Below are 23,729 nucleotides of genomic sequence, written 5' to 3'. Positions count from 1 at the left end.
TTCATTGAAATTTGACACAGTGACTTATGTTAGGCTTTTCGACATCCGTGTCGTATATGGTTCAGAGCGGTTTATGTTAAGAAAAAGTTACTAAAAAGATCAATATTTTGTTAGATACAATTGAACAATGACATGTACTTATTAGTATTTGGTCCAAATCGGAACATATTTCGATATAACTGCTATGGGGCATAAGGTATGCATATTTTACCGGATTTTGACAAAATGTGGTTTATATACATACCCGAGGTGGGGTATCCAAAGTTCGGACCGGCCAAACTTAACGCCTTTGTACTTGTTTCTTTTTCATTAAACTTATTTTAGAAAATTCTAATTTCCTCATTCTATTTGTAACACCTCGAAATATGCGTCTGAGACCCCATTAAGCATATATTCTTGATGGCCATGTCATTTTAAGTCGATCTAGCCATGTCCGTTCGTCCGTCTGTCCGTCGAAAGCACGCTAACTTTCGAAGGAGTCAAGCTAGCCACTTGAAATCTTGCACAAATACTTTTTATAAGTGTAGGTCGGTTGGGATTGTTAGTGGGCCAAATTGGTCCATGTTTTGGATTTAGCTGCCATACAAACCGATCTTGGGTCTTGACTTCTTGAGCCTCTAGAGGGCGCAATTCTCGTACGATTTAACTAAAATTTTACACGTAGTGGTTTAGTATGACTTCCAAGAACTGTGTTGAGTATGATTAAAATCGGTACATAATTTGGTATAGCGGTCATATAAACCGATTTAGATCTTGATTTCTTGAGCCAATAGAGCGCGCAATTCTCTTCGGATTTGCTTGAAATTTTGCATGAGGTATATTGTTATGACTTCCAATAACTGATCTAAATATGGTACACAAATCGGTACATAACCTGATATAGCTGCCATATAAACCGATCTGGGATCTTGACTTTTTGAGCCTCTAGGGGGCGCAATTCTGATCCAATTTGGCAGATACTTTGTACAACGGGTTCTCTCATGACCTTCAACATACGTGTCTAATATGGTCTGAATCGATCAATAGCTTGATACAGCTCCCATATAAAGCGATCTCCTTATTTTGCTTTTTGAGTCCCTACAAGGCGCAATTCTTATCCGAATGAACTGAAATATTACACAATGACTTCTACTGTAGTCTTTAACTTTGAATTCATTAATGGTCCGAATTGGACTATCACTTGATAAATAAATAACAATTCTTATCCATTATTCTTTGTTTACCTAAAAAGAGACACCGCGCAAAGAACTCGACAAATGCGATCCTTGGTGGAGGATATATATAGTTTCTCAAAAAGTAACCATAAATGCATTTTTAATAAAACTTAGAATGAACTTTAATCAAATATATAATTGCCATTTTGTTCGATAACCTTTTGCCATCTTCCTGGCAAATTTAGTATTCCACGCTCATAGAACTTCTGGCCTTTATCTGCAAAAAAACTGCAAAAAACGATTTTATAGCCTCATCATTGCCGAAAGTTTTCCCATTTAAGGAGTTCTGCAAAGATAGAAATAAATCGTAGTCTGATGGTGCAAATCAGGGCTATATGGTGGATGCATCAAAAGTTCCCAGCCAAGCTCACTCTGTTTTTGGCGAGTGACCAAAGATGTGTGCGGTCTAGCGTTGTCCTGGTGGAATATGACACCTTTACGATTGACCAATTCTGGTCGCTTCCCCTTGATGGCTGTATTCAATTTGTCCAATTGTTGACAGTAAACATCCGAATTAATCATTTGGTTCCTTGGAATCAGCTCAAAATATACCACACCCTTCCAATCCCACCAAACAGACATCATAACTTTCTTTTGGTGGATATCAGCCTTTGAAGTGGTTTGAGCTGGTTCACCAGGCTTGGACCATGATCGTTTTCGACTAACGTCGTTGTAAACAATCCATTTTTCATCTCCAGTTATGATTCGTTTTAAAAACGGATCGAATTCATTGCGTTTAAGGTGCATAACACAAGCGTTGATTCGGTTTGTTAAATGAATTTCTTTCAATACATGTGGTACCCAAATATCAAGCTTTTTCACCAGTCCAAGACTTTTTATGTGATAATGAACGGTTGATTTTGGTATATTTAACTTCTCTCCTATCTTACGCTCAGTTACATGACGATCCAATTCGATTAATGCTTATGAAAAATCAGCAATTACTTTTTAGGCAACCCAATATATAAGATGTCATTTATTTAAAACCCATATTTTTCATAGATTCTTTTTTTTGTCCATATGCAGGTTAAGTTCGGATTTGGATATAGCTGCCATATAGACCGATTCTCCGATTTAGGGTCTTACGCCCATAAATACCACATTTATTATCCGATTTTGCTGAAATTGAATTATGTTAGGCCCTTCGACATCCTTCGCTAATTTGGCCCAAATCGGTCCAGAGTTGGATTAAGCTGTCATTTAGACCGATTCTTCGATTTAGGGTCACAGGCCCATAAAAGCCACATTTATTGTCCGATGTCGCCGAGATTTGGGAGAGGAAGTTAAGTTAAGCTCCTTGACATACTTCTGCAATATGGGCACAGATCGATAAAGATTTGGATATATCTGCCATATTGACCGATTTCTTGGTTTAAGGTTTTGAGGTCATAAAAGGCGCATTTATTATCCGATGTCGCCCAAATTTGGGACAGTGAATTGTGTTATGCTCTTCGACATTTTTCTGCAACTTGGCCCAAACCGGTCCAGATTTGGATATAGCTGCCATGTAGGCCGATATCGCGATTTAAACTCTTAGCTCCATAGAAGGCGCATTTAAATCCGATTTCACTGAAATTTGACACAGTGACTTTTGTTAGGCTTTCCAACATCCGTGTCGTAAATGCTTCAGATCGGTTTATTCTTAGATATAGCTACTAAAGAGACCAACATTTTTTTATACACAATGACTCGTACTTATTACAATAGTATTTGGTCCAAATCGAAACATATTTCGATAAAACTGCTATGGGACATAAGGTATGCAATTTTTACCGGATTTTGATGTAAGGTGGTTTACATATATACCCGAGGTGGTGGGTATCCAAAGTTCGGCCCGGCCGAACTATACACCTTTTTACTTGTTATATATAAGAAGATAATTTTGTGATGTTTAATAGTGTGAATCGTGCTTCATTCTATGAATATCGTTTGTTTTTTCATGTTTTTCTGGTGTTTTCATCGATTTCGGCTTTATAAAGGGTCACTTTTTAACTATTATTTTTTTGGCAACACTGGTTTAAATAGCTCACGCACGTTTCGTGTTTTGTTTCGCTATCAAACATCTTTAGTTTGGTCTATAATTTAACCATAAATTGTCCTTCAAACGAACAACGCTTGCAAATTATTGAATTTTGTTATCAAAATGCGTCTTATATAGAGCACGTAATGCGTCTTCAATGGGTACGTAAATGAACAGAATTGTCGATTTTGGAGTGAAGGTTAGCCAGAAGGTATTGCAAGAGCTACCAATGCACCCAGAAAAAATTACAGTTTGGTGCGGTTTATGGGCTGTTGGCATCATTGGACTGTACTTCTTCAAATATGATGTGAATCATAACGTAACTGTGAATGGTGAGCACTATCGTGAGATAATATTAAATTTTTTTTTTGCCCAAAATGCAAGAGCTTGACTTGCATGACATGTGGCTTCAACAAAACGTAGTCATATGCCACATAGCAGGCGTAACAATGGACTGATTGAGAGGCGAGTTGGTTGAACATTTTATTTCACGTTCGGGACCGTTCAACTGGCCGCCAAGATTGTGCGATTTAACGCCCCTAGACTATTTTTTGTGGGGCTATATTAAAGCTCATGTCTATACAGATAAGCCCGCTTCAATTGACGCATTGAAGCACTTATTCGTGAGATACCGGCCGAAATGTTGGAAAGAGTATGCCAAAATTGGACTAAGCGGATGAACCACTTGAGGCGCAGTCACGGTCAACATTTGCACGAAATAATCTTCAAACGTTAAATTATATGGACCATACTATCGATTCAAATAAAGATTTTTCTGAATTATATGTGTTTTTTGTTTTTTTGAAAAACTTTCCAATAACTCTTCAAAAATCACACTTTATTACCATTGTATTCAATTAGTTTTGTTTTTTGTGTTTGACGTTTATTTTTGTTTTACTGCATTCTTTTGTTATTTTGAAGCAAATAATAATTGTTTTGCATTATAGTTCCAGGCTCTTATTTAACTCCAAACTTTAATTCAGATTCGGTCTTTCGGTTAATTTCAGTATGGAGTGTATTAATGTTGACTGCAAAGTTTCTAATGCCGATGAGCGTTTCTTATCATGTTGGTTATGTGCGGAAACTTCGCACTTAAAATGTGCTGCTTTCAACGGTAGAGATTTCGATAAGATGACTAGACCTTCCACCGGTTTGCGTTGGTCATGATTTATATAAGGAGGCCAAAAAGGAATTTTCGGATAAAAAGAATAGTTTCGTTGAAATTGAGACGAAGTTCTCAAACTTTAAATGGCCCGATCACATTCTATCTTCTTCTAACCTAAAACGTAAGACGCCTGAATATTCTTCGGAACATTCAAGTCTGCTGCTTCGCGGGACTTGCTGCATCTTTTCTGTCTCCGCTGCCGTGAGTTCATGTTTCGCCGTCATCTCCTAATATCCCTATCCAAGATGAACCTCGGGCGTGCAAGACGTTAAATAGTTTCTTGCCTTCTCCTGAAACTCCTGTCCGTCATGTAGAATCTGCTCAGTATGATTTGAGAATCACCGTTCCCAACCAACGCACGAAGCGTCTACCTCAGACGGACTTGTCTGCTGATCAAGTCCATTCTATCCAGCATGTTGCCCCTAGTAACTCGGATGTTTCACAGTATGGGATAGTTGTTGTTCCGCCGCATAGGACTATATTCATATCTAGGCTTTCTCCTATCACATCCATGGACGGCATTATGTTATTTTTTCAATGTAAACGTCTTGAATTTAATATGAACGATTTTAGCTTCTTCAAGTATAACTTTAATAAGCCTAGAGAAATTGCGTCCTTCAAAATGTCCGTCCCTTATAGATTATTTGATGTTTATCTTGCAGAAGACTTTTGGCAGCCAGGGGTTTTAGTGAAGGAATATGTTCCTAGAGAAAAATTTGGACGTCACAGTGCAGTAGATCTTTCAAGAATCTCAATGAATTCATTTCTCTAAAACTAATTGCCTCTACGCCTATTCTGTATCAAAATGTTTATTGGCTTAACTAAAACCTCGAAGGTGTTTAAGTCGATAGCTTTACTTTAACTTTTAAAATTCTTGCCTTTGCTGAGACCTGGTTCAAACCTCTAACATTTAACTCGGAAATTCTTTGCGATGAGTTTCATATTTTTAGGAAAGATCGCCTTTTGTGAAAGGGTAGTGGGATGCTTATAGCCATTAATTATTCTTTGCCTTCGTCTGGAGTTAAAATTCCTGGTAATGTTGAAGATGAGTTTGTTTGTGTCAGAGTGAATATATCTATCTTTGATCTGTTTTTAGTATGTTTGTACATTTTGCCTGTTTCCGATCCGAACCTGTATCTTCATTTTGCAATGAAGATTACGCATGTTAAGTCTAAGGACTTAATCATAGTACTTGTTAATTTAATCTTCCTAAAATCTCCTGGATTCCATCTATAGAATCCCATTATCTTCACCCATCATCTTGTGATCGGCATACTTAATTTTTTGATATTTTGTCTGATTTAACGTTAACGCAGATAAACGTTGTGCGGAATCGTTTTGACAAATTGTTTGACTTGTTATTTAACAATGCATCGAAAACATTTGTCTCCAGAGTTGATCCATTCGTTTAACCAGAAGATCTTTATCATCTGACTTATATATTTCGTTGGATACTCATCTTCACCCAACTAAAAACTGTAGACCCAGGAGTAGACTGAGCTACAATTTTAGGAAATCTAGAATTGATGATTTATCCTTATATCAATGATTTAAAGTTATCCTTATCTTTTACTCCACTCTTAACAATTGCATAAAATGTTCTGTTAAGAGACAGGACGCCTGAGTCACAAGATGCCTATCGCTCAGCAAGAGACCACGTTAATAAGTTGATTGAGATAACCAAGAAAGACTACTATTACAGGAGCTTTAGTTCTGCAATAGGCTCCAAGAGAACTTGAAAGGTTATTTGAGACAAAGGAATTGGGAAAGATACTAATAGACGTTCAGCAAACTTGGACATCAATGGGCTTAATGATGCTTTTGTTAATGTCCCACAGATCCCAGTTTCTATGACTTCAATATCTCCCCCTTTATCAATGACGACTCTGGTTTGGCTTTAGCTGTATTGGTCCCGCCGATGTCCTTGAGTATGTCGAGACTGTAAAGTCTATCGCTGTCGGATCTGATGGCAATGATCCTAGATTTGTAAGACTCTTGCTCCCCCTTATTACTTCTCATGTAACCTATGTTTTCAATAGGATTTTGACCACGAGTTATTTTCCATTAGCGTGGAAGCATGCCAAGGTCATCCCACTGCCTAAGAATTGCAAGGAATATAGACCATAGGCTGTAATTGCAAATGTCGTCTTTAGTCAACGAGAACTCTTTTTTTTTATATGCGAGACAGTCCGGGTTTCGTCCTCACCACAGCTGCATAACTGCCTTGGCAGAGGTCACTGAGAGGATCAGGGTCAATTTGGATCCACATTTGACACTGTGGATCATTCCATGTTATGTGATAAGATGGAATATCTTTAAAATTTTTCTTCTACGTCCGTTCGTCTTATTTTGTCGTACATGTCTCACGGCACTCAGTTCGGCAGTTATAAGTCTTCTGTATCGTCACCTCTGCATGTTTTAAAAGGTGTTCCTCAGGGATCAATTCTGGGTCCTCTTCTCTTTTCATTGTACGGTAACGACTTGGCGAGTCAATCGTCTTATTGTGAGGCACATATGTACGCTGACGATGTACAGATATACATCGGTAGTCCGAGGGATGAGAATGCTGAAAACATACGTCTGCTTAATCATGATCTCTCAAGAGTCAGCACGTGAGCGAAAGCCAATGTCTGTGCGAAAAGCAAAGCCTGTGTCTCAATCCTGTAAAGTCCAAGTGCGTTGTTATCAGAAACAGGCTGTCTCGTTTTTCATGTGATGTCGGTATATTCATTAACGACGCTAAATTGGAAATCGTTCCAAATGCAAAGAACTTAGGCGTGGTTAGCACTCTGACTTGGAGTAATTATATCGACACTGTGGTTGGTCTGGGATATTTAAAATTGCGTGCTCTCTGGGGCACTCAGTCGGTTACTCCGCTGCGGGTTAGATCTTTCTTGTCAAAGACTTATCATGTTCCTGGCATTCACTACGGCTGTGAGTTCTTTGCTAATTGCGACTCAGTAAGTAGACGTAAGCTAAACACCTTTTTTAATAGCGTTACTCGTTATGTATTTGTCTTGAGACGGCGCGACTCCATCTCTGAATTCTCGTTATCCATGTATGGCGTCTTCTTACAGCACTTGTTGTACTTGAGATAGCTTACTTTCGTGTAAGCTATCTCAAGTATATATATATATATATATATATATATATATATATATATATATATATATATATATATATATATATATATATATATATGTATATACATATATATATTTAATAGTATTTTTAATAAATCTACCAATTTGTATCAATTTACTTCAATTTATTAATCATTCAAAATCTGTGGTGTATTGTATAGTTATAGATTCTTAGTTTTAAGTCTTTACTATGTACAATTGTTGGAGAAATTACCCGTACTTTAATTATAAGAATTTAAAATTCTTGTTGTGCGGGTGTAAATAAATAAATTACACGCAATTTAATTACAAATGTTGTCTCGCTTATTGAATGGAGGTGGGGATTGGTCTTCGTAATACACCGTGCAGTATGGATCCATCTCGCCTGCGCCTGCCGATATTGACCACTACATGGAGTGCATGGGGATACCACTCAGATCCGGTACTGTCGAGATAGAGCTATACAACGTGTACATACCGGTTGCTGGCTGTGTCCCAATTAACGACCAAAGGTGTAGCAGCTCGCCAGACATTTCCATTGCATCTCCAGATCTACTAAGTGACGTATCCTGGCAAGCCGCCATTTTTTTGGGATCGGACCACGTCCTGATAATTCTTACCATTGACCGACCACTCGACTTTATAGCTTCTGCCGACGCTCAGAGGTTTATCAATCAGAAGAAGACCGATTAGGCTGGCTTTAGAAAGTACAACCATCGCCGCTAGTTGCCGAGAGGAAATTTCGAGACATCATTAACGCAGCGGCTCTCGCTTTGTACCAGCCGTTCGTACACCCCAAGTGCGGCCTCGTGGCGCGGGCTGTGGTATTCGCAGACCAGCGTTATGGGATTCGTTATACGGACCCCACTAAGCCCAGAATCAGCAAGCTGTAAATAAACAGGGTAGTCAACGAACATAAGCGGTATTTGTGGCTGGAATACATGGAGGAATGTAACTTAGGCACCGGTTCAGACAAGCTGTGGTCTAATGTTAAGTCACAGCCGAATCCCGGTAGACGGGATGACAGGACTTCAGTCACTTTTGGCGACGTAGCCGCGTCTGATCTAAAAAGATGCGCCAGGTTGTTCAACAGAGTGACAGGACAAGAAGGAGAGCCATTCGTCGTATCCGTGATCTCCGAGCCGATGGGCAGCCATCACAATTTACAGTGGGCGAAGTTACGAATGTCAATCGTGGCGCCAAATCATCCAAAGCGTTGGGCCCCGACGGAATCTCTACACTACTGCTGAAGAATCTGGATCTATCTGGAGTTGAGTACTTTACTACTGTCCTCAACCTGTCTTTAAACACTCTTATAATCCGCGATGTCTGGAAAATGGGCAGAGTGATCCCGCTTCTGAAGACTGGAAAGAACCTGAGTTTGAGGGAGTCGAACAGACCGATCTTCCTACTCTCACCAGTAGCCAAGACGTTTGATGCTCTTACCCCCTCCGAGCCTCGTAGGAAAATTTCAATTCGCCAAGCATCAGCATGGATTTCGAAGACTGCATAGCACAACAACTGCTTTGCATGCCATCACCGCATACATTTGCAGTGGCTTCAATCAGCCCAGGTCATGTAATACGATAGTCCTCGTGGCACTGGATCTGGATGATTGGAACTGGATGATTTCCTGACATATGGAAGGAAAGTTGCATTATTCCTCTTAAAAACAAGGGAAGTAGATCGGATATAAAGAATTATAGGGGTATTGCTAATTTGTAATTCCCAATTTCTTTGAATTATTGATTACGGAAAGCCCAGCACATATTCTTGGAAATATTGTATCTGCCCCCACACATGTATTTATGAAGGGTAGATCTGCGGTAAAAAACTTGTTGGAGTTTGTTGGTCATGTACTTAAGTCATTTTGCAATGGGCTTCAAACTGATGTTCTTTACAGACTTCAGTAAAGCGTTTGATACGTTGAATCACGGTCTTCTCTTGTATAAGCTTGACGCGCTTGAATTTCCATGAACATTCCATAAGGAACGGGGACAAACTTCTCACACACCAATGAGTGTTGTCCGATTAAAGTTTAAGCTTAATGATAAGGGACTTCCTTTTTATAGTCCGAAAGGCGTGCAGCAGAGCGACACCTCTTTGGGAAGAAGTTTTTACATTTCACAAATGTCGCCAGCACTACGAGGGGATAACCACCGCTAAAATTTTTTTCTGATGTTCTCGAACCCAGGCGTTCAGTATCAAAGGAGGACATGGTAACCTCTGCGCTATTCCTTACTTTTCACTTACTTTACTATAATTGGCTATGACAGAACATTTGTTTCACTAGCCGAACGTAAAATAGCGTTCCAAGCGCCTCTATCTTCTGCGCTCATTCTAAAATCTCTGACACCATGATTCGAGGTGTCTCCCACCACTTGATCTTTCCATTGGGATTTTGGTTGTCTCGGTTTGCGTGTACCATCGTGATTGCCTTAAAAACACTTCTTGCTGGAGCTTCTACAATATATCCATTCTGACAACAGCTAACGCAACCGTTGTATTTTAGCATCTGTTTGCCAGTATTGTTCTTCGCTTTATTTTAAAACTGGTGTCTTTAGTTTCGTCAGGATCTGGGATCTTGACTTCTTGAGCCTCTAGAGGGCGCAATTATCATCCGATTTTGCAGAAATTTTGTACAACGGCTTCTCCCATGACCTTTAACATACGTGTCTTGTATGGTCTGAATCGATCTATAGCTTGATACAGCTCATATAAACCCATCTTCCGATTTTGCTTCTTGAGCCCCTACAAGGGTCACAAGCATTACAATGCTCAGCATTCATATATGGTCCGAATTGGACTATGACTTGATATAGCTTCAATAGCATAGCAGTTCTTATTCTATACTCTGTTTTTCCTAAAAAGAGATACCGCGCATAGAACTCGACAAATGCGATCCATGGTGGAGGGTATATAAGATTCTGCCCGGCCGAACTTAGCACGCTCTTGCTTGTTTTACTTCCAAACTATGTAAATTTTAACTGAATTATGGGGTGTTGACTCACAATCATTGAAAATTTTTCCACCAATCCAAATCATGCATCAAAATGAAAAGCGAATCAAAAATGCCTTCGTAAAATGCCAAATATGAAGCCAATGTCAGCCAAAATTTCAAAATCGAAAAAAAAGTCGAATATCCCCGAAACCAGTAGAGATATTGTGTACCTCAGCAGACTTTTTTGTAGCGATTTTTGAGCACTATTAAGCGAAAAAGAATTTTTAAAATCGGAACACAAATGAAGATTTGGTAGCCCGAACAATTTTTCGAAGTTCCGACGTGACCAACATTAGGGGCTTGTCAAGAAGCGCACGGATAACATCTCAGCTCGAACAATTTCAAAGAGTCATCTCTATCCGTTTTCAAATGGCATAGTTTTTACTAGTTTCTTTCGATTCTATCGTACTGTGTACCGTTGGGGAAACCATGGTGGTTGACTCTCAAGAATCGACACGGCCGAATATATCACAGTTTTACTTGTTTTAAGATTCTTACCTTCGATAACATAGAAGTAAATTCTTTTTCTGTCATTCTTGTTTTTTATTTTAAATTTTTTCCAAATGGGCATTTTCATAATTACATACTTACACACTTATAGACAAATTAATTATGTTTCAGATTCTCATAGAGTAGATATAATATATATAAATAAATATATACACACCAGTATATACTTTTGACAATAAATATTTACGGCCGCATTCACCAAACTTAGTGAAGCTTTATTTGAAAGTTCTTTAAGGGAAATCTGTCAAAAAAACGTATTTCAAATCTTCATTAAGTTTTGCGAATACTGGTGTAATAGTATAACAATTACATATTCAACATACAATACATATGTATTAACAATACGACTAACTAAGAGTAGAAAATTTAGTGTTTTCGAAAGTGGATATTCCAAGAGTATATCTAAAACATTAAGGAAAAAGAACTCAATATACATACATACTTTTAAATAAAAGTATTAGCCATTATTTTTTAGTTATTTTATTATTTCGTGTAAATAATTTCCAAAATAAAATTAGTCCTATTTTAAAATCTTGCCTTTTCGATTTATATTATGTGAGAAAATTAATGAAAAGTCAGAGCAGTTGCTTACCGTAGATGAAGAATATTTTATGCTGTGCGAAATTGAATGTGATCTCATAATTAATCAGTTATTAAAGAGCTAGCTACAAATGTATTTATTGAGCAATCTAAGCCGTTATGGCCCATTTGCAATTCACTACGACTCAAATCGATATGAAGTACTTGTGCAAAATTTCAAGTGGATATCTTTATTACTTCGACCGACATCATGATTGATTTCCTCCCAAGTTACTTGTGTCTTATTTAATTTATTGGGAGAACAATTCCCCCTCCACCCCTTCACAAAATGGGGGGTATACTGATCTAATCATTCCATTTGTACCACCTCGATATATCGATCTGCGATGCCATACCGCGTATATATCATCGGTCGTCTTGACATTCCAAGTCGATCTGGACATTTCCGTCTTTCCTTTCGTCTGTGGCAATCACGATAGCTGTCGAACGAATAATGTTATCTTTTTAACATTTTGCACAGATACTTCTTGTTGGTGTAGGTCGAGGGGGTTTACAAATCGGTTCATATTCGGATACAGCTTCAATATAAAATGATCTTTCGATTGGACTCTTCATTCCTTACAAGACGCAATTTTTATTCGAACAGGTTGAAAATTTTTGAACAAAGTGTTTTGATATCGAACAGGTTGAAAATTTTTGAACAAAGTGTTTTGATATAACAACATACGTGGTAACTATTGTCCAATCCGCTTTATAACCCGATATAGCGGCCACATAAACCGATCTCCCGATTAGCACGGCTTCACAAAGCTGCAAAATTCGCTTATTTGGTGGATATAATGGCCATAAAGTACTCATGTACCCTTCAACTAAGTTCATTTGTGTTAGTTTTAAGCCAAATCCATGGAAGATTCCAAGGTTCGGGGCGGCCGAACTTAGCACGTTTTTATACCCACCACCATAAGATGGGGGGTATACTAATTTCGTCATTCTGATTGTAACTGTTCGAAATATTCGTCTGAGACCCCATAAAGTATTTATATTCTTGATCGTCGTGAAATTTTATGACGATCTAGCCATGTCCGTCCGTCTGTCCGTCCGTCCGTCTGTCTGTCGAAAGCACGCTATCTTCCGAAGGAGTAAAGTTAGCCGCTTGAAATTTTGCACAAATACTTCTTATTAGTGTAGGTCGGTTGGTATTGTAAATGGGCCATATCGGTTCATGTTTTGATATAGCTGCCATATAAACCGATCTTGGGTCTTGACTTCTTGAGCCTCTAGAGTGCGCAATTCTTATCCGATTGGGATGAAATTTTGCTCGACGTGTTTTGTTATGATATCCAACAACTGTGCCAAGTATGGTTCAAATCGGTTTATAATCAGATATAGCTGCCATATAAACCGATCTTGGGTCTTGACTTTTTGAGCCTCTAGAAGGCGCAATTCTTATCCGATTGCAATGAAATTTTGCACGACGTGTTTCGTTATTATATCCAACAATTGTGCCAAGTATGGTTCAAATCGGTTCATAACCTGATATAGCTGTCATATAAACAGATCTGGGAACTTGACTTCTTGAGCTTCTTGAGGGCGCAGTTCCTATCCGATTTGGCTGAAATTTACCAAGACGTTTTTTATTGTTACTTTCAACAACTATGTCAAATAAAGTACAAGTCGGTTCATAACCTGATATAGGTGCCATATAAACCGATCTGCGATCTTGACTTCTTGAGCTTCTAGAGATCGCAATTATTATCCGATTTGCCTGAAATTTTGTACGACGGATTCTTTCATGACCATCAACATACGTGTTTATTATGGTCTGAATCGGTATATAGCCCGATGCAGCTCCCATATAAATCGATCTCTCTATTTTACTTTTTGAGCTCACAAAGAGCGCAATTCTTATTCGAATTGGCTGACATTTTACACAGGTCTCCAACATATAATTTAATTGTGGTCCAAACCGGACCATATCTTGATATCGCTCTAATAGCAGAGCAAATCTTTTCTTATATCCTGTTTTGCCTAAGAAGAGATGCCGGGAAAAGAACTCGACAAATGCGATCCATGGTGGAGGGTATATAAGATTCGGCTCGGCCGAACTTAGCACGCTTTTACTTGTTATTGTTTCTATCAGTTACTATATTGAAATTGTTTTGTTTTTAAATAAATCATTTTACGATTTATTTAATATTTTAATACCCTCCACCATAGGATGGGTGTATTTTAATTTCGTCATTCTGTTTGTAACACCTCGAAATATGCATCTGAGACCCCATAAATTATATACAGCGGTCAAAAAAAGTATTCATCATTAGCAAAATTGATAATAAATTCACTTATTTTGGGTAATTGAAGAAAATTTAAAGTAAACAAATAATGCAGTTTTATGCAATAGTTTATTTTTCGTAATATGTTTTAAAATAAATTCAAAAAATAAATTTAATTAGCGCAAAAAATGCAATTTTATATAATAACACCAAAAACAGAACAAAAAAAGTATTCATCATTGATGTGCTATCATCAAAGTCAAATTCAAATATTATTTGGGAATCCCCCTTTTCTGTTTTATTTAGTAAAGGAGGCTTTGCCCTTGACAGCAAATATATAATTTCATTGAAAATATAGTTTTTGTCAAAATGGGTCGTAAGCAAAACGAGGTTTCTGATGAGGTAAAAGTTTTGATAATAAAACACCACAGGAATGGTTTAACTCAAAAAACTATCAGTGAAATATTAAATAGACCACGATCTACTATACAATCCATCATCAGAAAGTGGACAGAAACGAAAACTGTTGACAATAAACCAAGATCTGGTCGACCAAAAGCACTTTCAGTTGGAGATGTGCGTTGGCTAGTGCGGCAAGTTCAGAAAACTCCGAAGACAAATGCGACCATTCTTCGTAAAAACACTATGGAATATTTAGGGAAGGAAGTTACTACACAAACAATTCGAAATACACTCAAAAGGCATAGTTACAGAGGAAGAACTGCACGTAAGAAGCCCTTTATAAATAAAATAAACCGAGTGAAAAGGCTAAACTTCGCAAAAATATATGTAAAACAGCCCGAATCAGTTTGGAAAACAGTCATTTTTGCAGACGAGAGCAAGCTTAATCTTTTTGGGTGCGATGGAAAGGTCATAGTGTACAGAAAACCAAATACAGAGCTTGAAGAACGAAACACAGTTGCTACTGTAAAACATGGTGGAGGTGGTTTAATGGTTTGGGGGTGTATGGCGGCTTCAGGAGCGGGAAATCTTGAAATTATTAATGGAGTAATGGATCATAAGTATTACATTGACATTTTAAAGAGGAATTTAAAAGATAGTGCTGTAAAACTTGGGCTTGGTAATAACTTTCAATATTATCAAGATAATGACCCCAAACATTCTGCTTTAAATACCAAGATGTGGATGCTGTATAACTGCCCCAAAGTCATTAAAACTCCTCCTCAAAGTCCCGACTTGAACCCAATTGAACATCTTTGGGAACATCTCGAACGCAAATTGAGAACGCGCAATTTTTCGAGCAAGAGTCAAATGCAACAGGTGATAATGGAGGAATGGACTAATATAGACCAAAATATAACCGCTAAATTAGTCCAATCGATGTCAAACCGTTTAAAAGAAGTTATAAGACGCGGTGGTCGAATAACAAAGTATTAATTTTTTTAAATTATGTTATTTATTTTTTTGTTTTTTTGCAATGATGAATACTTTTTTTGTTTAATTTTTTGTGTTCAGCTGTAAAATGGCCCTTTTTGTTCCAATAAATACTATTTTTTTCTTAAAAAACAATGAAATTGTGTACATATATATCACACAAGCACTACTGCATCATTAGTTTAATATGTTTTTATTCCAATTGTCTTTTGTAGACTTATTAAAAAAAAAACATTGAATGATGAATACTTTTTTTGACCGCTGTATATTCTTGATCTTCATATCATTTTAAGTCGATCTAGCCATGTCCGTCCGTCTGTCTGTCGAAAGCACATTAACTTTCGAAGGAGTAAAGCTAGGCGCTTGAAATTTTGCACAAATGCTTTTTATTATTGTAGGTCTGTTGGGATTGTAAATGGGAGAAATCGGTCCATAGCCTGATAAAGCTGCCATATAAACCGATCTGGGGTCTTGACTTCATGAGCCACAAGAGGGTGCAGTTATTATCCAATTTGGCAACAATTTTGTACAACGGCTTCGCAATTCTTACTAATAGATTTGGCTAAAATTTCACACAACGACTTCTACTATCGCAATTCTACAAGTACAACGATCGCAATTCTTACTAATAGATTTGGCTGAAATTTTACACAACGACTTCTACTATGGCCTACTATGGGTCTGAAATAAACCATAACTTGATATAGCTCCAATAGCAATGCAATTCTTTTCTTTTATTCTTTGTTTGCCAAAAAAGAGATACCTTGAAAAGAGCTCGACAAATGCGATCCATGATGGAGGGCATATAAGATTCGGCCCAGCCGATCTTAGCATGCTTTTATTTGTTATTATTACTCCCATTAGTATAAAAATTGCGACTTACTATTAGTATAACATAGCCACGTGAGTCATACTAATCAAGTCATTCCGTTAGTAAAACCTTGAAGTATTGATCTGAGACCCAATTCTGAGAAAGTGTATATATTTTTGATCGTCTTGACATTCTGAGTCGATCTAGTCATGTCCGTCTGTCGAAATCACGATAGCGCCGAACGTCTTAACAATTTCAGTCATTGGGGATTGCAAATCGAACATATCGGTTTACATTTGGATAAAGCACCTGTATAAACCGATAGCCGGTTTTGATTTCCTGAGGCCCTAGAGGCCTTAATTTTCTGATTTTGCTGAAATTTGGCACAAAAACTTCTGTTCTGATTTTCAGCATCCATGCTAAGTATGATATACCCCCAATATAAACCGATTCCCGAGTTTGACATCTCAGGCCCCTAAAAGCATCAAATTTCATCTGATTTGACTGGAATTTGGCTCAAAAACTTCTGCTATGACTTTCAACATCCATGCTAAGTATAATACGAATCCCCAGATTTGACTTCGTGAGCCCCTCTGCTTCATTTTTAATCCGGTCAATATACTGATATGAAATGATTTCTTGAGACCATAAAAACCTCAACCAATACTAGATGTGATTGTTGCAAAATAATTCAAATACGAACTGAGTTAATAAAAGTAAATTTTTAGCGGAATCCATGGAGGTGAGTACCCAAGATGTGGCCTCGCCTGAACTTACCACCTTTTTAGTTGTCAGTATTTAGACCGAAAAAGTACCCATGTTGATCATACTTAAAGGAGCCAAGATTAGGTGGTATTTCCGTGATTTTTTTTTTTTTTTTGTTTGTCTCTAAATTTCTGAATCCAGAATCATTTTCAAGTCTTATGTGTTTGGTTTCCTTAGACAAAGTTAATAAATTGTCAATGACCTTGACTCACGCTATCAGTTCTGTGTTTATTTAACGTAAAAAATTAGGGTGGAGATTTAAGACTTGACAATATGCTCGGAAAATCTGATCGATAAGGTTCAGAATTGAAGTGTCTCCAAGGAGCACACCTTATCAGACCATTGCTACGCCAGGTTTAGAATAGCACGACCAGCGCCGAATCCGATAAACTTCCGTAATAAGTTGAAAATCAACTGGAGAAAACTCGGAAAACTACTCAGAAGAAGATAATTTAGATTGTCCAAGCATAGAGGGCCTTGTCAACAGGATTGCGACTGTGGTTTCTTGGTTTTGTGGTTTCTTTTGAAGATAGTTGTCCTCTTCGAGAAAAGAAATCAGGGATGTGTACTACACACGGCTCAAGGAATACAATAAGTTTTCCAGAGCAACAAAACGTGCCTCCTGGAAACTTTTCTGCAAACAGGTCGATGGCGACGCCGCCAAGATGTAAAAGTTTCCCTCAAAAAGCCATGTCCAAACTGAAATGTAAGTAGACGACATGGGAGTGAGAGCAGAGACAACGGAGGACATGTTGAGGCTTTTGATGAAAACCCATTTTCCATACGGTACGACGAGACTCACGGAGACACCGGAATCTTGGAATAATGAGGTTGATCGAAGACCTATCATAGCGGAATTTATGGTCAAGGAAGCCTTGGGGAGCTTCAAACCAATTAAGTCACCCGCACCTGATGGAATATTTGCGGCGTTACTCCAGAAGGAGGCCGACTATCCGGCGCCCCATCTGGCCTGGCAGGAGGCATAGGTGGTATTTATACCCAAGCTCGGCGAGGCAAGTTATGCGACACCAAAGGCCTACAAACCTATAAGCCTTGCGTTCTATCTACTCAAAACCATGGAACGTATTGTGGACACCAGATAAAGACTAGGACATCCAGCGAACTGCTCAAATTTAAACAGCATGTCTATGTAAAGGGAAGGACGGTAGAGACTGCCCTGCACGAGGTTGTGTGTAAAACAGAAGAATCCTTCGATGCCAAGATGTACACATTGGCGGTATGCGTTGACATTGAGGGGGCCTTTAGCAGTGTGCGGACCGACACACTGATCAAATTCTTAGACCAGTACCGGTGGATTAATATCTGCACCCTCTTTTCAATCGAAGATAACCTACATAGTCAATCTGGCTCTTTAAAACGTTCCGGTTTACCATGTTTCATAAATTTAAAAGTTCAACATTATAAAGAACTCATAGAAGGACCGAGAAAGTTAAAATGCTTAATCGTGACTTGCTCTGAAATACTTTAGAGTTTCAAATTCAAAATTTCAGCAAAATGCAATGTAAAGAAAAATGTTAGGTTGGCAACTAATTCGTCTTGCGAATATCAATAATATGTACTTCGATAATTGTTTGAGTTAATGTCCAACTCGTTATGATCACCGAATTAAGGATTGGTTTAATTTGATTACGATGTGCTGCCGTCATTAGCATTTCAATCTACCACAAACTCAATACCCGCGTATAGGAATCGTGTATTACGTTTCGTGTATTACGTGGTATCGCAAAAGAATCGAATTTAGCCGAGCTTTTAATGCGATAATCAAATAATGGTGTAACGGCTTGGCTTTTCGCTGGCACTGGCCCAAAAAGCAAGCCCCAATAATTCAAAATTTTAAAATATTAGACTAATTTTCTTAAGGAAATGTTATTGGGAGAATAAGGAAAAGATTCAGCTCTTTTGATATATACATGATTTTTCAATCTACTAATAGAATATTTGGTTTGTATTTAATTTAAGAAGTTTGGAACCAATTTTTGACTATATCTATGATATTTTTAAAGCTATTTTTGTATTAAAGTACTTATATTTATGGGAGAATGAGAGTGTATGTGTGTGTTATCTACATATACAGGTATTTTTATGGAGTAAGTCTACTTTTGCTCCAGACTGACATTCAGACATAGTGTTTGCAATTCACAGTGTGTAGGTTTAGGCACTCGTAGTCGTAGCTGTCCGCGAGATTATAAATCATACACAGCGAGTCTCAGAAACCAGAAGTCATCTGGCCATTCTTGGATTCCATCCAATCACAACCTAGGGGCGAATTGTTATTCGACATTATCACCGGCGAGGTACGCTGCACCTCACGCGCCGGAAAGTATACCACTGGTCCAGGCGAGGGAGCCCGGCCCCGTTTGATCTTCACAACACCCGGTGAGCTGGCACTTTTCATTAGACGACCATTGTTAAGGGTACTGTTGGCCGAGGTGGTCACCAAGTAGGTGGTCGTACTGCGCTGAGTACCATGCCGCGAGAAGCGTCCCGACGATCGATGATTCAGAGTGCCATCACCATTGTTCGATATTGAGCTTTCGTAGTGTATAAGATCGGGTTGGTCTCGGCTCAGGCGGCGCTTGAAAAAAATCAGCAGGAAAATGCGCTTAAATTTCTCGCCAAAGATGACGTAGATTAGAAAATTGCAACTGCTATTGATGGTGACCAACAAGTTGTTCGTTTTCGTTAGCGAGTTGTCGATAAAATTGTAAAAGGCCTCCGATATGTTCAACACTAGGGCTAAAAAATTGAAGGCGAAGAAGACAACCACTACGCATAAGAGCATGGTTGCCAAACCAATTTCTCGCTTCTCCGAACGTGAAAGCCTTTGTCGCTCTCTATTCGCCCGCTTCACCTGACGGTAAATAAGGCAGTTCAAAATAGCAAGCGTCAGAAAGGGTATGATATAGTTGACTATCAGGTAACACCAATGGATGTACAGGTTTATGTACATCAAATTCTGCCGCAGCGCCGAGGGTCTAACACAGTGCAAGACATCGGGTAAATCATCGTACGCAGTACTCTGAGTGACCACTTCCCAAAAACGGGGTAGATTGTAGAGTGTCGCAAACAGTACGCATACAATGAAGTAGATTTTGGCTCGCCCATACGTGCAGAGAGCCCGGGCCTTCAACGGATGACAGACGGCCACATAGCGCTCCAGAGTAACGGTGAACGTCATGTATATACTGGCCGTCTGCGAAATCATGCCTATGGGAAAGACCACCGGCGATATATAGGGGAATATATAGTTGTAGTACAGAAAAAATTTGCCCGTGTAAGGGTAGATGGACGGTATGCCAAAGAGCAACATGGAGGTAATTATTAAGACAGTATCACAGCACGCTAATCCTATGAGCAGGTAGTTGATGCTAGAACGCATTTGAGGACGCGATAGAATGATCATTGAAATCACATTGCCGATAATGCCCAGAATGCCCACCACATTCAGGCAAATACCGCAAACCCAGAACTCCACTAGGGTTTCTTCTTCTTCAGGATTATAGACTTTAGTACAGGGCTGATACGAGTATTGCTGGTGGTCGGAGGAGTTGTGTCCGTACAAAGTGAAATTCGTGCCATTTTCCGCCGACAGTAAAATACTAGGAACAATGGATGACGGTGGAGTACTGCCACCAAAAGTACTGTATACCATAGATGATTCGACAGTACTGTACTGTATAAAGTGGTCGCTGGCCTGGTTGGCTTCGCTGACGCTTTGAATGAATTCATTGGTGTCGATGGGACGGTTGTCGAATTCTCCAATAAAATACGTATCGGGGTTTTGTGACGACAACTCCAAACGCCGAAGAGGCTCAATGGAAGATGTCGCAAACGGATAAAGACTATCCGTTGTATTGTGGAAAATCATCGGTTAAGGTTTCAACAAGTCACTGGTATGATATCAAAATAATCAGCAAGTGAATGCTATGGTTCCCTCCCATCAAAATCCCAGTCACTCCCAAATAAATTCGTCGAATGTTTTCTGCTGTTAAAATATCTGCTTAGTAAGGAACTTGCTCACGTATGTCTTTTCTTTTTGTCTTAATTGTTTTCTCTAACGAAATGTTGAAAGATTCGTTCGCACTTAAATTTAACTATGGCTAGGTGGGTGGAAGGGTGTTTCAATTTATATCCTCCGTTTGTCCTTACAAGTCTATATCACAAACTTTCATTTGAGCTATTACCAGGCTTAAAATTAATGGGCTTTGTGATTCTTTCTGATGTCAATTTTTGGTGTTTTATTTACAAAAGTTCATATGGTAAGTGGGGGTCCCTTTTTGGTCTACTCCCCAATGTCAGGCATAAACAAAATATGCAAGTTTCAGGGCAGAAAATCCCTGTAGTAGTCTGCTTAATGCCAATGCCCTTTCAACAGGACGTGAACCTAATGATCTGTCAGAGTAGACATGCAAATGCCTCCAATAATGCAGATGAAGTCCAGCATTTACACGTGCTTTATAATTCGAGAACACAATGTCTCCCTGCGGAAGTTAACTGAATTTGAACAGCTCCTCTTGCTAAACAAGACTTTACATATTTTATTATGGATCCAGTGCGGTTTGCCACTACTGTGGCTAATACGCTTGTTGGATGGCTGGCTTTTGTCTTTGTGATGGTTTTTCACTTTTTGTACCAATTAATACGGTGTTGATAAACCACGTTCGTGGTGCTATGGTCGCATGCACTTTCCCAGTCTCCTTTTGTGACTATTGGATTACAAGTCCAGCATCGTTCTGGGCTTGGTTAATTGTGTATGCACACACAATGTTAGAGATTTCTATTTTTACCGGTGTCCTTAATTTAGACACATGTTCACCTTTGACTTTTATTCAGATTATCGAAGTTCAAGTGCAGGCATGGATCAATGCGTCGACTTCTGGGAAATAGTTACAACAGCCACCTAGTTATTTGCAAATCTAAACTGCCTCGCAGACTCCAATGCTTAGGCTATGTATTTGAGGTGGCATTTGAATTGTAGTAACATAAAGAGTAGATGTCTTCGAGAACCAGTATGTGTATGTGTGGGGGGGGGGCCCCGCAAGATTTCCTTAGGCACGATACTAGCCGTTGCAGTTGTTGCATTTAAGTAGGAAAACACAGATTGCTGCACGTACAGATAGACATCATTGTCAGGCGTTATCCTTATTTACTGAAATTTTCCAGCATTTCTTTACAGTGCTCTACCAGACACTTGCTGCTATTATATGTAGCACGAACCTAGAAGACCGAAAAGACAAGTATCGTTAAAGTAACAACCATTGGTATAGTTGAGGGTGTGGTGCAAACCAAGGCACCTACCTGTCTTGTGTATTGATACTCGTTAAAGTTCCCTATTATATTCTGAAGGAAATGTTAAGCCGCTTTGTTTTTCGAATTTGTGTTCGTAGGTTTGCTTTTCCTCTAAAGCATAGTCCTGGGAAAGCTGCAATGAATTGAAATAGACAAGATTTGGTTAGAGGAATATTAATGTGGTATATTTGTATTGTACGAAGTCTAATCAAAAAAATAACTTTATTTTCAAATTTCGTGAGTAAAGTGTGTTCAATTATCGATATGTTGATATCGACAATTTTGGGTTAGTTATGATGTGCTCTTCAATTTCTTACAATTCGAAAAAATTTATCAAAGAAACTGTATCAAATTTTGTGAAACTCAAAAAAATCGTTCCAGGAATATTTTGAGGATTGGAAAAAACAGAAAAAATATATGGGGGGAAAACTTTGAAGAGGACAAAATAGTTATGGATGAATAAATGAATACTTTTAGAAAAACAGTCAAGCTCCTGTAGGTGAGCAAACTTGTTCCGGCCCAAGGGACCGATCGCCGCGGAAACATGGTGACCATTTGTTATTTAAACGCGCCAATAACTCGCCTTGTCATATCGAGCATCATAGGCATTCGTTGTTTAAGCAAGAGCCGGTGCCGCCCGGCCTCTCACTGAGACCCTCTACTCCGTATGGATCATTCCACCATCCGCAACCTGCTGACGAGGCCGCTAGGTCAAGGCTAAGCTTCTCGGGATAGCAATGAACACCACGCAGATCGGATCTCAAGGTTTCAGCCTGTGTGGTGCTCATAGTTATCCCGTGCAGGGACTTATGCGTGTGTTTATTGGTTGCTGTCTCAACAACGACTGATGTCAAGAGAATAAGAATACTTGTGCATCGAGAATGAACGCTGGTGTAAAGAAAATTTTAGTTTTGTGCACCCCTGGTATGATGGCAGAGCAACTTAAACCAAGGATCCGGAGCATGTACCATTTTCCGGACCGCTCCGGCAAATTTTTTCGCTCCGCTCCCCTCTCGCACCTTTACATTTAAATTGACTTTTAAATTTACTTCTTACACACTCCGTCGTAGGGCAAGAAATATATTAATTTTGTCATTCCGTTTACTATATCAAGCTGTATTCAACTCCGATTAAAAAAGTAATTGCGTATTTTTATACCCTCCACTATAAGATGGGGGGTATACTAATTTCGTCATTCTGTTTGTAACTACTCGAAATATTCGTCTGAGACCCCATAAAGTATATATATTCTTGATCGTCGTGAAATTGTATGTCGATCTAGCCATGTCCGTCCGTCTGTCCGTCTGTCCGTCCGTCCGTCTGTCTGTCGAAAGCACGCTAACTTCCGAAGGAGTAAAGCTAGCCGCTTGAAATTTTGCACAAATACTTCTTATTAGTGTAGGTCGGTTGGTGTTGTAAATGGGCCATATCGGTCCATGTTTTGATATAGATGCCATATAAACCGATCTTGGGTCTTGACTTCTTGAGCCTCTAGAGTGCGCATTTCTTATCCGATTGGGATGAAATTTTGCACGACGTGTTTTGTTATGATATCCAACAACTGTGCCAAGTATGGTTCAAATCGGTCCATAACCTGATATAG

At 38.8% G+C, this 23,729-nt stretch overlaps 1 protein-coding gene across 2 annotated transcripts in view; it reads right to left on the bottom strand.

Annotated features, from left to right (window-relative positions):
- Positions 1-15,512: 15,512 nt before the first annotated feature.
- The window catches only part of LOC106095038 (FMRFamide receptor), a 327,581-nt gene continuing 319,364 nt past the window's right edge, over positions 15,513-23,729 (bottom strand). For both annotated transcript variants that reach the window (XM_059363538.1, XM_059363837.1), the window contains exons 4-5: positions 22,136-22,259; positions 15,513-22,054 (exon numbers count right to left, since the gene is read on the bottom strand). In XM_059363538.1, coding sequence (XP_059219521.1) covers positions 19,044-20,705 — 1,662 coding nt within the window. In that variant the 5' untranslated portion in view covers positions 20,706-22,054; positions 22,136-22,259 and the 3' untranslated portion in view covers positions 15,513-19,043. The remainder of the gene's footprint in view (positions 22,055-22,135; positions 22,260-23,729) is intronic.

The sequence above is a fragment of the Stomoxys calcitrans genome, chromosome 1, assembly GCF_963082655.1.
Source record: "Stomoxys calcitrans chromosome 1, idStoCalc2.1, whole genome shotgun sequence".
Taxonomy (NCBI): domain Eukaryota; kingdom Metazoa; phylum Arthropoda; class Insecta; order Diptera; family Muscidae; genus Stomoxys; species Stomoxys calcitrans.
This window is presented reverse-complemented; position numbering and strand designations above follow the sequence as displayed.